The sequence below is a fragment of the Linepithema humile genome, chromosome 4 (assembly GCF_040581485.1).
Source record: "Linepithema humile isolate Giens D197 chromosome 4, Lhum_UNIL_v1.0, whole genome shotgun sequence".
Taxonomy (NCBI): domain Eukaryota; kingdom Metazoa; phylum Arthropoda; class Insecta; order Hymenoptera; family Formicidae; genus Linepithema; species Linepithema humile.
The window spans coordinates 4,326,759-4,343,611 of record NC_090131.1 but is presented as its reverse complement, the minus strand read 5'-3'; the positions used below and the strand labels follow the sequence as shown (position 1 = coordinate 4,343,611).

The 16,853-nt window shown below is 35.2% G+C and overlaps 1 protein-coding gene across 6 annotated transcripts in view; it reads right to left on the bottom strand.

Annotated features, from left to right (window-relative positions):
• Positions 1 to 16,853, bottom strand: part of LOC136999396 (glutamate receptor ionotropic, kainate 2-like) — a 157,724-nt gene that overhangs the window by 138,200 nt on the left and 2,671 nt on the right. For all 6 annotated transcript variants that reach the window (XM_067353353.1, XM_067353356.1, XM_067353358.1 and 3 more), the window contains exon 2: positions 10,670 to 10,872. In XM_067353353.1, the coding sequence (XP_067209454.1) occupies positions 10,670 to 10,763 (94 nt within the window). In that variant the 5' untranslated portion in view covers positions 10,764 to 10,872. The remainder of the gene's footprint in view (positions 1 to 10,669; positions 10,873 to 16,853) is intronic.

Sequence of the window (16,853 nt, the reverse complement as noted above, 5' to 3'; positions counted from 1 at the left end):
GATGATTCTCCAGTGCGGCTACTCATACGAGCTACTTAGCTCGTGCACTATGTTAGTTGGAAATCTGACAGGTTCAGGGGTAGTTGGCTGAAGCCCCCGGGTGTAATCGCATTATGACCCTCGCGTATAGCTCTCATTACACCCCCGACGGCACTCCATCATTGCCCCCTCTAGTTTGCTACAGCAGACGAATGGGTGAAACGAAGCTTTATCATCAAACCAACACCCTTAAACGCGACCAGCGCCGGGCGGCTCTAAACGTTTTAATAAAATACACTCTGTGCATGACAACTAACTCTTGTTTCCCGCGCTATTTACATCGCCGTTACACGATGTCATACACAGATGCATAATAATGTCGCTATTACATTATGCGTACTTATTGTTAACAATAAACAACACTTTGCAGAGTAGTAAAATATTTATTTTAATTTATATCTTTTTATTCGTAATTTTACGTTGGTGATTTCGTCGTCGTCTATGTAATTTTATTTTCGCACATTTCATAAAATTTGCATTATTTTATTGCATACATATGAATATTGGCTTTTCGAAAGAATTTCGTTTCAAGCAATTTCCAATTGATGCGCTTTCAACCAAAATTTCGAAAATAAATTTTAGATCCTTTTGCCTGTGAACAAATAGTGTCAGTGCATGGATCTCTTTTACATACTTTTTTTACACAGTTTTTCCACGTAAAAGGACAGCATTTGGACATGCTTGAAAATCCTCAATCAGTCAATCAGAGATAAGCCGACAGGTTGTATTTTAAACAGAATTGCAGCTCGTTTGATTCCTGTTACGGATGGATTGCAACTTCGTTACGTTGAGAATTCAGAGATCACATATAAATATACAAAACAGCAATGTTTAAAAAAAGAAGTTTTTAATTAACAAAAATTGTAAAAATATAATAAAAAAGTAATTATAAAAGAAAACTCATAAAATATAATTCTCAACTAAATAAATATGGAATATTTTTAATCTCAGACAAACGTGTTTAATTTACTTGTATATTTTATCAATTCCAAATAAATTAATAAATACTACAGTTATTAATAATAATAATTACTATTATTAAAATCTGCTATGTTTACATAATCTAATAACAGTGCTGTTTTGGTAATTAAGCACGGTAACTATTAAAGCACCTTCACGACAGTAATGCGACAATAATTGTGAATAGAATGATGATATACCTAAGTTTCGAACAATTTAGACATCAGAAGCTGTGAAAGCCCGGTTACGATCTACTATACTAATGGCCCTAATCCATCAGTCGAACCATCACCAGACTGTTATGATTGACGGGAGGTCAGCGGTATCTGATGAGCATCTTAACTGCCCCATTCACGTCAGAATAATAGGAGGTTAAGAACAGACAAGGGAGGGGGAACGATCCACTCTATTTCTGCTTGGTAGATCAAGAAGACATAACGAAGCGAGACATGTCAATCGGAATACAAATTTGCATATCTACCCAAAGTGGAATAATATTTGATATCGTTAACATCATCATCAGTGCCAGACATTTTCGAGAGTCAAATATTTTATTATTGACTTTGCGAGCGCGACGAGCGTTTTCTCGTTACAGGGAGGATATTACTTCAGTTTGCCGAACTATTTTTCTGCCAAGAAGAATTCATTTGTTTACGTATCGCGATCGAACTCCGCGAAATCTATGACAAAAGTTCGCGACTTTACATAAGTATTGAAACTTATAGCGTCTGCTTGCCGGAATGTTTGGTTTCTAGAATCAAGTGCCTTAAAGTTGTAAAAAAAAGTAACAGTAATGAGAAAAAAGAACTAACTTCTTTCTAATCTCTTTATAATTATACAAATTATACAAACGTAAAATTAAAAAGAGGACTTACTTAAGGACAAAATTTTATGTAATGTTATACTTCTTAATTTTACATTTGTACAATCGTAAGAAAAATTGCTAAGAAATAATTAGAAAATATAAATAACTAAATTATTTCATCGATTGAAAAATATATATATATTATTTTTTAATTTTTGTATTAGAATTTTATCAGTATCTTTTTATTTTAAAAATTGTATTCTAGATGCACATATGCACTGTTGTACTCGATTTATTTCTGATCCGATTATGTCTTGAAAAACGACTTTCGGCAGGTTTTGCCTTTGCTATTCCCTGGCGTATCGACAAATATTTCGTGGGTTGGCTAGTGTCTTGGGAAAACAGAGAGTGCATGTAATTTCCGATTTCTTTCGATTTCTTCGAGGATGCATCCGCAAGCGATCGCGCAATCCACTTATGCTGAACCCTTTCTATTCTTTTCAGAATGTATATCATCAATATTATTTCTTTCAGCGTAGTTTTCTTCTTTGTATTATATTTCTTTCTTTTATTTATGCTTTGTAGATCTTTCAATTAATCATCTCATACATATGATGTCTTACGTTTACTAAAAGCATTGATTATTAAAAAAAATAAAATGTTAATTTTAATATCTCGTTAACATGTAATTTTCTCAGTCAACGAGTTTCAAATATTGTTATTTTTGAAAAAGCAAGAGTATATAGAACGTAATAATTTAAATCATGTCTCGGAAAAATGCACTGCGAGACTATAATGTATGTTATCAGTCCGTTCATGTGTGAAAATGTTATGTAAGATTGGAGAAAATCTAAGTATGCGACAAATTTAGCGTATCTTATCGATTCCACCACCTGTTTACGGAAATGTCTGCCGTCGTCAGCAATATTACTTTCATATTCGACAATCAATTTCGCTTATCTTGGAAGAGCAGAGAGAGCATTATACAAAATATGGATAGATAAAAATTTTCAATATGTGTACATATTACTAATATTGCGAAATAAATCAAGAAAAATACAATAAATCTAACGTCTTGTTGCTTCATCGATAACAAAAATTAAATATCGCGAATAATCAATTGTCGTTATTCGTGTTTTCAAACATGATGCGTGAAAGTAGTATTCTTTGAAATTTCGCACTACTTGCTAAGAGAGGAACTTCGACTAGAAGCGAACATCCGAACAGCATCCAATCACCTTGCGATTGAATTCGACCGTCTGGAGCAAAGTTTATCCCGAAAAAATACGAACGAAAACTTACTTGATTACGGCACGTTCGGTTGAAAACTTATGACATTACCGACTTTTCCGCGATATTAATTTTTTCGCGTTGCCGATTCTGCACGGTCGCGAATCGAACCGCCATTATTGTAACTACGATGCGCATTCACAGATTATCGACACTTGTCGAAATGGTAATCGCAGTTATTTTAAGAAACGATTTCCACGAGTTGTAAGAACGAGAACAAAGCGTTCTATAATGTTCTCGCCAGTTATGAATGTAAACATAGCTAACAGACTCGAATAAGATCGTGAGAGAAAGTCAGTGCACTGATTACACCGCAGAAGTTCATTTAACTTGCGTCCCTTTTACATCAAAACGCACATTCATTCTCTTTACCTCAGCACGACTCTGACAAAATAGCGACTTAGGTCGCTATGTGAAATAGCATGCTCAGCTGCTGGTTCCGATACACGCGACGTGCAGTCAACAGCGAGCAGGAAGATGACCGACGTGGTGCAAGGAAAACGGAGAGAGCAAATACTTATAAGTTATGAGTGTCTCGGAAGTTTGCAGTCAGTCGTCGCTCGATTCGGATCGAGCATTTCAATCTCGGAGTTTAAGAAGTCGTGGAAGGGGGAAGGGTGTGAGGACCGAGAGCGCAGTGGAGAAAGGAATTGAGAGGTGATCGAGGCTACATGGGAAAATTCCCAGGAAAAGTATACGAGCGAGAAGGACCGGAGAATCTCCGTTCAGCGAACTATCGTAGAATTATTAAGAGCATTCCTCTGTTTACGACGCCCTTTCGCCGTCCGACAGCTATTCTAGCTGCTGTTCGGGAATGGACGACTCGTTGCGACTATCTCACGACTGGCTAAACGATTTTCATGATTTTTCAGATTTTTCGCCGCGCGTTTCAGTAAACAGATATACTTCGGTAAGCTTGTTAAATATAAATTTATAATGCAATTTAATTTTAATTTATAAGAGTAATCATCTATTGATTAAAATTAAAATTAAAATAATAATTAAAGTAATTTCTAAAATATTAAAATAGAATAATAATCAGTTTAAAAAAATTAACAAATAAAACAAAAAAGGTTTCTGAAATGTTTCAATATATAAATTTATTATTTTCCTGATAAATATAAGTGCAAAAATAAATTAAAACCAAATATTAATGCAAAACATTTTTGATGCTGTGTAAAACTACACATACTATAATATAAATAATAAAATTGGATGTACAAAAATAAATAAGAATCATTACATGTTACAGCAAAATATTTTATACAAAATGCATTTTTGTATATATTTTACTAAAAGATAAAATGTTTTAAAAATATAATCATAACTCTATTAGCCAGCATTATTGTTAAAATATACTTTCTATTAAAAACGTTTTCATAATATTTAAAAAAAAAATTCAGTTAAACAAAACTTTATAGAAAAAAAATTTCCAAGGAAAAAAGTTCTTTAGAACAATTTTTACATATACGAATCACTTTGAATTATTTTCCATAGTTTTACTGCAAAATAAATATGCGATTCATTTTCCGCGCTAATTATTCCAATAGCAGCAAACCACTAACTGAGTTAAGAAACCGAATATTAAAGATATCCCAATGTAACTGAATTCAAGTAGCCGGCGTTAATTGAATGCCTAACTTTTTTAATTGTGATGAAATATGCAAACTAAGTGAGTACGTAACGCGTTGCTAAGTGACAAAGATATCGCGCTGATGACGCTACATAAGAGAGTGTAGAATACAGCCTGCGATATTTCTAGCGAGGGAAACCCTCAGATACTGATATCCGCGTGGCGCCACGAAGTCGTATGTACTCCTGCGCTCGTCCCTTTTCTATTTCTTTTTGTCTATTTATCTTGCCCTCTCCTTCTCTTTCTCTTTCTCTCTCGATATATATGCCTCCACTCTCCCAGGTCTTTTATTGCGTTACCACAGTAGTCTGATTTCCTACAGAGTGCAGAATCAGTTGGGGTAGCCGACCTCACTTTTCACCGGAGGGTAGCAAACGCTCGTGTGTGTGGCGATGCAATCAGAAATAGGAAAACGAATGATCGAAAGTAGATAGACGGACATTTAAGTTGCGCCGGGAATAAAGTGCTTGTAAATTGCGAACAATTTCGTTCGTTCGTTCGGTAAAATTTCAGTGCATCAATAATATCTCTTGCACCGATAATTGTATTCTAATTTAAAATTCCGCTATAAATACGCAATAAAAAGCTAGAAAATATCATGTAAATCGTAACACGCAATTTATATTTTTCTAGCGACTTAATACGCCCCGGTACTTTCAGAGATGTAATCCACCGATAATGTCGTTACTCCACCGCTGTGTTGTAAATGTTAAATAAAGAATCGATGCTTTAGAAAAGTTTCAAGTTTTAATCTTGCAATTACGTAAAGAGGAAACGGCGTGTTCATTCAAGCCGCAAATGAAGTTGACTAATACAATTTGTGTAGTTTTATGAGAATTTTCAATCGTAAGTTTTTTTCTCATTATACCGCTAATGGCAAAGTGAAATATATTTAGCAAAATCATTATGCAAAATAAATTAATCGGACGAGATTATAAATCGGCAAGATGTGTTCACAAGTTCGAAGAACAAAGAGCGTCGAGAGTTCCGAGATTTACGGCGTTGAAAAGCACGAAGAGAGAAAGAACTGTCGAGAGTTCCCTTTGTTGTGGAAGTTACCACGGCCCCATTTATTCACTCTCTTCTTTCGTCATTCGCCGTTGACGCGGGAAGGAAGAAGGAAACCCGTGGGAAAAGCCGGATTTTCCGAGACATCCTCGTCACATGACAAACGCGATATCCCGGAACGTCCTTGGGCGCGATATTGTTGCGGAAATGTCGCAAAGATTTGGCGAATACAGGATATGTAACGGATGAACTCAGCGCGTGTACGCACCGTATTGTACAAAATACGAGAGACGCGGGAGACACGAATACGCCACGCTGCATTTCCGCTTCTAAGTCATGAAATATTTTTCTCCATTATATACTTCACTTAGTCATCGATGGCTTGAGGAGCATCGAGAAGCAGTATCGTGTTATTACGACAAAATGTACAATATTACACGAAGAAATGTGCTCTAACATCTGCATCATTTAACGTGATCGTTTCAATAAACCTTACCGGTTATTAAGCAATGTTATTCAGCACCGCTTGCGAAGTACTGCCAGAAACGTAAGTCGCGATATAAAAGCAAGCTTCATTCATGTTACAATCTCTCGTGGATGAAGCTCGCATCGCAGATGAATGGTAAGCATACACGAACGGTTCCGAATCTCTTCCGCGACTTGATTCGTTTCCCTTTAAAAAGGGGCTAAGACTCGTCCGGAAGATTTACTGAAAGGATGAATACGGACGATTAACCAGTGAATTTCCTGCATTTCCGCGCGGCCCTTTTTATTCTTGCACCGGCGGGGCAGTCCGATCGATTTCGACGGGATGCGCGACTCTCAACACTTCTTCGACTCGCAACTTCGTCGTATGTAGTCGCAAATAAATAATTTCAATGCCATAAGTCACGCGGAATTCCTTCGAAGCATTAACATTCTTTTTTGCGCCGACACCTGTCGATAGGTGGAAGATACATCGAGAGCGTCGATCTTTCTCCCAAATTCACCAAAACTGTTCGCGACCGGCGTTATTTGCTGTTTGAAATAACGACAAATTTTGCAACGTTTTAAATGAAATTTCCAGTTTCATGATTGCATGTTACTACACGCATTGTAGTTTTGTATCCATTATGTCTCTCGTAAATTTAATATTGACTACTCAATTTGTGTGCTAAAAGTGAATTGGTCAAGTGGAAGAATCAAAATCAAATTTTTACGTAACTCTCTTTTAAGTGTATAAAATTTAACGAAAATATAAATAAAATCAACAAGTGTAAAATTATATTTTCACCTTTACAAGCTGAATAAAGAATTATAAAATTTAATTAAATATGAAGTAAAACGACATACGTACATATTGTTGATGTGAAATAAACAATTTACCCCGTAAACAATATTTTATACAGATTTACGTTATTAATTGTGCGCTGTTTAATTTGCGCGACGTTAATTAATCAGCAAACCGATTTATTCAAGCATCATTTAGACGTCGGCAGTGTCCTTTGTCAACTAGATGCGCTGAAGAGTAAAGAACGTCCGCCGGAACGATTTATCGTGATAAACCTTTCAACAAGATTTTCTACCCTTATTTATCCATCAAATTAACGGACGTTGATTAGGCGGGGCAGCATAGTGTGATCTAGAAAACTCACCGTTGACAATTAATCACCGTCTACACCATTTATTACTTCAATTTGAGGGTTCTCCCGAGAAAAGTAGGATATTGTCATTTATTTACGAAATACTTTGTCATACTTCGCGATACAGAGTATCCCGAACTTGGTGAGCTATCTTTCACACATTTCGGTGCTTTAACAATTTGATTTTCTCTAAATAAATACTTAAAGAAAATTATTCGTTGCAAATTTCCAATTTTTATCATTAAATATTTTTATAATTAATCCTGAAATCGCGAATGTCCAAGTTAATGTGCAATTTAACAAAGGATCAAAGGTTGTAATCAAAGTTTTTTCATCGCAAAACAAATGTTGCATCATTCACAAATACATTTTGCCTACAACCACATTATGCATATGCTCCCGCGCGTAACCAAGGATCTCATTTCTTGAGATAATATTGTCGTAAGAAGCGCATGGATGAATTCAATTGTAACGACACGATGCGTAAGAGGAAGAGCTTGCAACGAGGTCGCTAGAGTTCAAAGGGCTGATGTAAACTATCTCTTCACCTCCCCCGCTACTTCGCGAATTATATCCGTGTGTTCTCTTTATCTTTGTATCCGCTTTCGCGTTTCTGCTGTCTAAACGTCCTATGTGTTATGCGGTACGCGTAGTCGTCTCGGGGGCATTCAAGGCAGGAAATCCAATTTCAATGAAAAGGCGGAACAAGAGGTTACGACGCGAGACAAATATCGCGTTTCAAGACGCTATACCGCCGCGCGCGCGGTTATGTACACGTTGTTTGCGTAAATTCCTCGAGCCTGTCGGCTTACTCGGAGAGAATTTAACCGATTTATCGCGAAAATGAGGGAGAGCAAAACCATTACCGGAATTCCGCTCTTGCTTTTTGCATTCAGATATCAACTCTTTCAATTGGATTACCGAGATTTTAAAAAAAAATTCAAGAAAATAAAATTAAAGCTATGCAATATAATCGACAAACAAAATGTAATCACTATATTAAACATTTGATTTAGTTTTTTGAAGAAAATTGTTTATATTTCAAATTGCTAACAATTATACCTTTTCCATTGCGATATTTTTTAAATTTTATACCGTTGGTATGCTGAAACCACCAATAATTTGCATCGGTTATCCGTAATTAACAGGAAATGCAACTGTTCAGTGGTAAGCATTTGCACCAAGCACATTAATTAACAGCATTACTACTGAATATACAGAATCTAATACTACTTACTCGTCATCTGCGGGGATCACGTCAGAAATCTGGCAGTTACATATTTCGCAATAAATTTGACGGCAATTATTCGACATTAATGGTATTTACCAGCGGATAAATTCCGCTGCACCGCTTAGAAAATTCATATATTGACATGCTTAGTAAAATCTAATCCTCTCCTCTGAGGTTAATTATTTTACCGGTAATTACTTTTACCTTTCAAAAAATATAAAACTTTAAATAAAACTAAATTATTAATAAATATTTTAATAAAAAAATAATATAAATTAAAGTTTCGCAATACTGCTTTATCAATATCCAGATGTTATTATTTTAAATTAATTATTAAGTACGTAATTGCGATATAATCTCATACAAGATTTGGTCAAATAAATTAATGTTTGGAACTATAACATTTTCATAATCTAAATTATTTGAATTATTTGATCTCTCAATTTATCAAAATAATGAGAATTTCGCATAATTCATGTAATAAATAGATAAATTATAAGTGATATATAATTACATTCGTTTTGACTAAATAAAACCTACACATTCATTGATCAAAAAAACAGATTTAAAATCTTTAATTATTGCTTTAAATAAACTAGAAATGAAATAGACAAATAAATATTAGACCCATTGTTATATACCTGTAATAAATAAATAAATCACTAAGACTTACTAAGAAAAGAAAATCCTACATCTAATAAAAATCATCTGAAGAAGATATTTTCAACAAGTTCTAGTAACTGAAGAAACTATCAAGTAACTCATCGGAGCCTCATTAGTAATACGATAACGGATGTTCCAACATTATCAACGTGCAATCTGATGTGCTAAGTAGCTTGCTCTATTATGATGCTATGGTTACAAGAAGGACATCAGTGATGCCATTTACAATTTCCAAAGATCAATATTGCATCACGCGATCAAGTTTCGTTAAACATTTATAAACACGATAATGTTACAATATCGAGCAATTATGCAACATCTTACATTCTTCGGAATGCACAGGGCTAAATTTTTAAACAAATTTTTGAATACTTCTTCGTAGATAATTGTTTAAAAAATTAGAGCAGTTTTTCCTACTCACAGAACAGTGAGTTTTGTAACTGCCATCACATTAGATTTATGATTAATTGCTTTATCTCTTTTCGTTCTCTCGATTTTCAATCATAATAAAGTGTAGTACATATGAACGTGTCAAATATCCGAGTCATTCATGTGTGTATGTGTACGACTTTTTTCATCGGAGACAGTGCTAATAGAAATGTCTCTCTCTCTCTCTATCACGAATGAAAAGCGGAAAATAAATGGAAAGAAAAAGAAGTGCAAACAGAGTAGATGAAATCGCTATACCCGAGGGAGTATTTCAAGATCCACACGTGTCTTGAGTGCAATAATTATTATCGGGGACATCGTCGACGAGCGTAGCCTAGAGGCAACTTCTACAAAAGTTTGATTTGAGAAGCGGCTCTTAGGTACGCTAAAGTTTTCGGGAAAGCAACTTGTAAGGGGAAGAGGACAATCTTCGGAAAGTGTCAGGAAAAGATATCAACCCGCGCGTCTAGTCCGAGCCACGCTTAGACAAACTTCTTTTCGCTCGATATAAACTGATTCGTTTTCAAGAGATGTAGGAAATGATATTTCGCTCTTGGTAACATCGAATCGATGCAGCGTATATACGAATAAATAATATTCAGCAAGCCAAACATGTGTAAGCGGAATATTTTTTTTTTGGTTTTGCATTCGAATATCGAATGATATTATATCACATTTTCACCATAGAAGAAAAATTAAAATATGGCTTTATTTTAACAGCAAAAAAAATTTTAGTGACTTTGTTTTGTTACATTTAAAATAACCTGTGCAAATTACACGGCTGTATTTTTATATATTAAATCTGATACTATTTACTTTAGTTCGCATAAAAGATCAAAAATATGAAAAAAACCATTGACTTTTGATAGCGTGTTTTTGTTAGAGACACTACCGCGTCTATTGATATAATTGAATTGTTAAACGGTAAAAAGTGATATGCAAAGCAGTTCAATAGTAAATCGTAAAAAAATAATGAAATATGGACTCACCGATCTTGACGATGGAGGGTAGCGCGTCGAGCACTGAGGGCAGCTGGAGCAGCTGAAGGACGAAAACAGAAGCTACCAGGCAGCCCAAATTCATAGCTCATCTCGAAAGCCCACCGCCGCGGCCTCTCGGTGGCCCTTCACACAAACACTATCGCACAAATTATGTTTGTGGCGAATAAAGTCCGACGCTCGTGCGCATTTATCTAAACATAAAAATATAATGATTAGAATAGTCGACGAAGAATCTTGGCTTTGCAATGACAGATATATTGCGATAAAAATTAATCGACTAAATGTCGATATTATTGTCAATAAAGCAATTCATTTCTTTGTTAACATTTCATTACCTATATTGTTTTACAATCCCTGAAATTAAATGTAGATCGTGTGCAAAGAACAAAGCTATGTAGCTTTTATGTAGACATAAGCCGCAAACTATAGCTTTGTTCCCTCCCTAAGAAAAATTAACTTTTTACGGCGCGTTAATTAAAAGTTTCCGTTGAAATACCGGCTAGAGGTAAAATATATCTGCTACGTTTGCCGTGCACAAAATTCATAAGAGCCGGTCGCGTCCTACCACAAACGGAACGCGTTTTTTCAATTTTACGGGAGGGAGCTTCCGCGGATTTTGGGAGCAGACGAAACATTACCATTTTGTGTAAACGTTTGTTGCTCGAAATCCGATTTAACAGCCGCTATTGCGTGCTCGAGACGCTCCTGCGCGGAATGCCCGTCAAGAAATTTACATATTGCGTATGCGCTGCGCGCGTATCGCGCTTGTGAATTCGCAACATGGAAAATTTTACCGTCTGTCATATTATTATTTTATGTTTCAAATTTTGGTGGCATTCGGCCAAGAGGTTGGAGGGCAGATGTCTACTCGTGTAACTTCATATTTCTCGCATACATCATGTAACATTTTGCATAGAAAAAGATATGCAGAAAATGTACTAGCAGCGTTGATTATTTTTAGATTTATGATAATCAAACCAAAATGCGCAATTTGTGCGCAATTGTTTTTTTCTATATAAATTTTGATATATACAAAATATTAAGGTATACTGTTATTATTTAATATGTTACTTTAAGCACAAATTGTTGCAAAATATATTCAATTATATATTTTAAAATATTTATGTCGTATCATGTATATACATTTATTTAAAAAATAATCTGTAAATAATAGTTGAAGATATTTAATGCATGCTGCGAGCTTTGTACTGTAGTGTATGCAACAATACATAAAATACGATATCCGTTCAATGTTCATTGCACAATAGAAGGAAGCTATGAGCATACGAAAATATGGAATATATTTCGTTTGGACATTTTGTTTTTATCTGTAATTTATATCTTTTTATTTATATCTTTACGCTTAATTAAACATATCCCGTGCGTCTGTTTTAATTTAAAAAAAACAAATTTATAAAATAATATTAACGTTCTTCATAAACACGATTTTTTTAATTGCCACCGCATGATGATTTATCATTTGTTCCGAGCAGTTTTTAATTTGCATTAATTAAATGAACTCTCACTTCCTTTGCACGTATTCTTTAATCTTTCACGATCAAACAAAGCCGTGCTGCGCATTATTCAGGAAACTCTGCATTTCGTTCTTTCGTCGCCCTTCTTATCGGCCATTACTGTCTCATAAATCGATAAAATTACTAAATAAGCGCAAGATGTTTTGCCACCGATGGCGGTGGCTGTGCGCGCTCGCTGGCAGAAACTGCCGGGCATTATTTGATTTTAATTCAGCGTCATGATTTCTTAGCAAAATGGGGAATAGTTTGCGAAACTTCTCGCGCGCGGCTTCCTGCGTCGATGTCATCGTCGCGGTGGTTTTACAAGAAACAATGGCACGACGTTAAAGTTTGCGGTGGTTCGCGGTGTCGCGCTGCGTGGCGAATCGTGCAGACTGTCTGGCGACTGCTTCACAAGATTCCACACGTATCCTCATAGCGATTCTTTCGCTTTCTTGCTCCCATTTTCCGGCGTGGAGTTTCGACCTGAGTAATTGCGACTCTTTTATTCGAGGCGCGTCCCGCTTTACAATGTCGCGATGGGGAAGAACGGGACTCCTACGACGAGTGATAATCCCCTCCAAGAAATACAACTATACCTTGCGATTGCGTTGTAATCCTTTCAACTAGTAGAAATAAAGCAGTGGATACGAAGCTCGTACAATTTTTTTTTTAGATACGATGGATTTAAAGCCACACTGTATTTATTCGAGAGAGTTATACCTATCTTAATTTTTTTACTGCTGTTCTCTTCTATTTTATGTTTGTTTTTCTCTTTAATGCGAGTTAAAAGACTCAATTAAGAAAGTCAATATAAGTCAAACAAATGGAATTGCAGAGAGAGAGAGAGAGAGAGAGAGAGAGAGAGAGAGAAAGAAAGAAAGAAAGAAAGAAAGAGAGAGAGAGAGATCTCTTGCGTCGAAATACACGGACGCGGCTGAGAAATGTAAGGAATTCAAAGTAAGAGATTAACGTTATCGTAATTAAAGAGGCGAGGAAATTAATTCACCTTCCTCGCTTCCGAGGAATCGCGACATACTGGCAATTTGTAATCTCGCAATTAGCACGTCGGGGTTGAAAGGTCGCGAACATCTGGAGGGAAAATCTATCCAATCCTTTCTCTTTCAGTTCCCTTTCCTCGCGCGCGAGACTCCTCCGGGAGGAAAACCAGAGAGCTGTTAAACCAAATTCTTCCGATTTGTTCTACGTCGCGTCCAGGTTGCCTTAATCGCGCTGCTTTATTTGACGATAATTCGTCGAGACCACAGAAACGCCTTAACGGCATAGAAGAAGAAGCGGTGTGTGTACGGCAAGGGAGCTGAAGATGAAGGTGATGAGAAGAGCGCAGGATTCGGAAAGTGATGGAATAACGTAGTCGGTACAGGCAGTGCTTTAAATATATTTTTTTTTTCTTTCCCACCGCTTTTTCTCCTTCCACCCTGGCGTTTGGCCGCTCGCCACCTTTTGTGATTTACGGTCGTCCTAAAACATCTTCGCGATATCGCGTCGTGCCAACCCTCTGGCAGGAAAATAGGAAGAGAGCGGCTCGTGCTAGTGAATCTTCCGGAATTCTCGTTAACACGGTCATTTTCCTCGTCTCTGATACGTAGATTGTACGAGGGAATGGAGAAGCGCTTACTAAGCGAGTGTTGCATTTTTTTTTCCTTTATTTTTGTTGTAGAATTTCCTCTGCTCATCCCGTTTAAAAGCGAATTCAGATCGATCGATTCTCGCTGAATAATAGACGACCTATCATTAATGTTCGCCGAGCCTACCTCCATCTGAAATAGTTCACACGGACTGTCAGCAGAATGTGGTTTCTCGCCCATGCGGGTGAATTTACAGAAGGCTTGAATATTGGGTGATTGCGTCAGCAGATATACACTTATTTTACCAAATTCAGCTAAAATCGAGCTTTCAAAATAGATGTTTTTTCCCGCGATATATTTGTCAGAAAAATAAATTGTTTCTATTTTGACTAACAAAAGCAAACAACGTACTACACGGAAACTGCCCGCATGTGAAATTCGCGTGTGATTCCGCAAATTTTAAAGCGACACGATCTTGCCGCGATACGATGGGAACTCAATAAAGAGCGCCTTTTGTTCCTCTTTCCCGTTTTCCGATATTCTTCCAGTCTGCCTTTTCTTCGATTTTCCCACGCTTGGTGCTCTGGATATTGATGTCGTAACTTCGGTCGATCATTTCGCGATGCAATGCACTGGAATTTAATGGTCCATACTACTATAAGCGGGTGTGCAAAGCTGACGTGGAAGCATCCCGAGTCGAAATTTTTAGCCTAGATTAAACCTACAAGTTTTGTCGAATTTGGAGAACCAATGTAAGCTTTAATTCATATATATAGATATAACATTACATTAGCTATTGCCCTCCTTTGATACTAAAAATTGTTACTTATTGCCGTTTTTTCCATGTGGAAGCTCAAAAGAGTATCTACTGAAAACCTCTAAAAAGGCTTCAGGTTCTATAAATATGTATTTCTAGAAAATAAATATTCAAAATTACTTAATAATCTATTATCTCATATACTCTACTTGCATGTAATGTATGGATCTTGATTTTAATAAACAATATATTAATTATTATAATTTGCTTAACTGTAAATAGGCTACTATAAGCAAATATTATATAAATAATATTCACTTATCTCTTACATATCTATCTGCAGTTAAGTAAATTACATAATTAATGTATTGCGCTTATTGAAATTAAGATATGCATTAAATATAAATAAAGTAAATGTGGTAATAGAATATTAAATAATTTTGAATTATAGGTCAGATATGTAATAAAATATTAAATAAAATTTTGAATTTTAATTGTTTTTTGTTTATTCAAATAAATTTTTAGTTATTTATAATACTAAATATAATACTGAGTTGCACTTAATTTTTAAAAATATTTTTTACTATTTATTTGTTATTATTTATTTTATATTATAACCAGGGTCGAACTGGAACACCAGGGCCCATCGAGAAAATTTGTAAAAAGGGCCCCCACTCTAAAGCGCCGCGGCAAAAAATTTTTTTAGTTCAAGGTCAAACGTGTTTTAATGAAATTTGGAGATATTTTGTCCTTTAATTTGTTTGTTGTTGTTTTTATTGTAAATTTTTTTTGTATTGTAGTAAAGGTAGCATACGTAAAATAAATAACCATGTATAGTGCATGTATTTTATTTAATAATAAAATAATATTTCTTTGGCTTTTAGTAAATATTCTTTTATAAATTGTCAGTTGCCATAACCTTTCAGACGAATTATAAAAAAAAATGAAAGGAGAACACGAAAGACAGTGACGCACTACAGATAGTTGACTAACGCTAACTCGTGCTCAGCGCTATCTTGGTTAGAGAAGGAAAGCACGTCGTTATTCAACTGTCGCAATCTGATAATTTAGAATTTAGATTATTAATTTCTTGCATAAAAAATTTTAAAAAAAAATTTGGATTTGGGGGCCACTGGGGTCCTCAAAAACATAGGGCCCCCCGAGAAATTTCTCGGTATCTCTCCTGTCCAGTCCGCCTCTGATTATAACATTTATTATATTAATCTGATATAATAGAAATTGAACTCAATTATAGATTGAATATTAATATTTTTATTGCTAGAAATTTCGATAAGATTTGGAGATTCAAAAGAGGTAGGAGTTGTAAGAACGAAAGTAGGAATTGTATGTTTAACATTAATAAAAATAAGGGTTTTCTAGGACAACAAGATTAAAGAAAGGCCAAAAGAAGACATAACACTTTCAAGATAGAACTTGTAGGTCAAGGAACATTATTAGAGGCACAAATAACCATGTATGAGGTTTATAGTAGGTTTTAAATTTCGACTCGGGATATTCCATTTTAATCCACTCGTTCATTCGAAATACCGTGAAAAATTGATCACCATTATTTTAATGGATTTGGGCACGACCAATATACTGCATGTATAGATATTAACAGCTATTTCAATTCATTAATATTCATCAGTTTCTTTAATTTATGTCTCAAAAATGGCACAAGTTATTATAAAAAGTTTCTTCAATATGTAAAAACTTGTCAGTAAATTTTCATCTATTAATAATAATATTAATTCGCGTATCAGTAAAAGTGTAATTATTATTTATTTATTATGTAATCCTGTCACCTTATATTTGATATATTATACCTGATATTATTATACCTGATAAATAAATAACGTTATACTTATCTAATTGTACCGTGGACACAAATGCGGAGTTTATACGCTTTCGGCATTATATGCTTTCAATATTGCCGATTTTATTGTCGAAAAAGATAACGTATGCATAACAATAATATACGAATTATTCGTCACGCATAAAGCCACATGTAGCAATATATACTAATAAAGTGCTTTATAAATATAAGTTTGTAGTTGTGCGTATATGTATCACACACAATTATAGTATAGATTTAAATATTAAACATGTGATTGTGCTCACCAGCTAGGTTAGGTAATTGCAGTTTGCTTTACTCGCCGCTGATTCCGCGATAAACTGTTCCGCAGCTCCATTAAATAATCAACGAATATCGGAAGTCCGCACTTTACGCGCGACAAAAGTTAAACCGCGTGTTTTGTATACGTAAAAATCACGGATTCATGTTGTGAATTTTCTACACCGCGGTGCGCGTA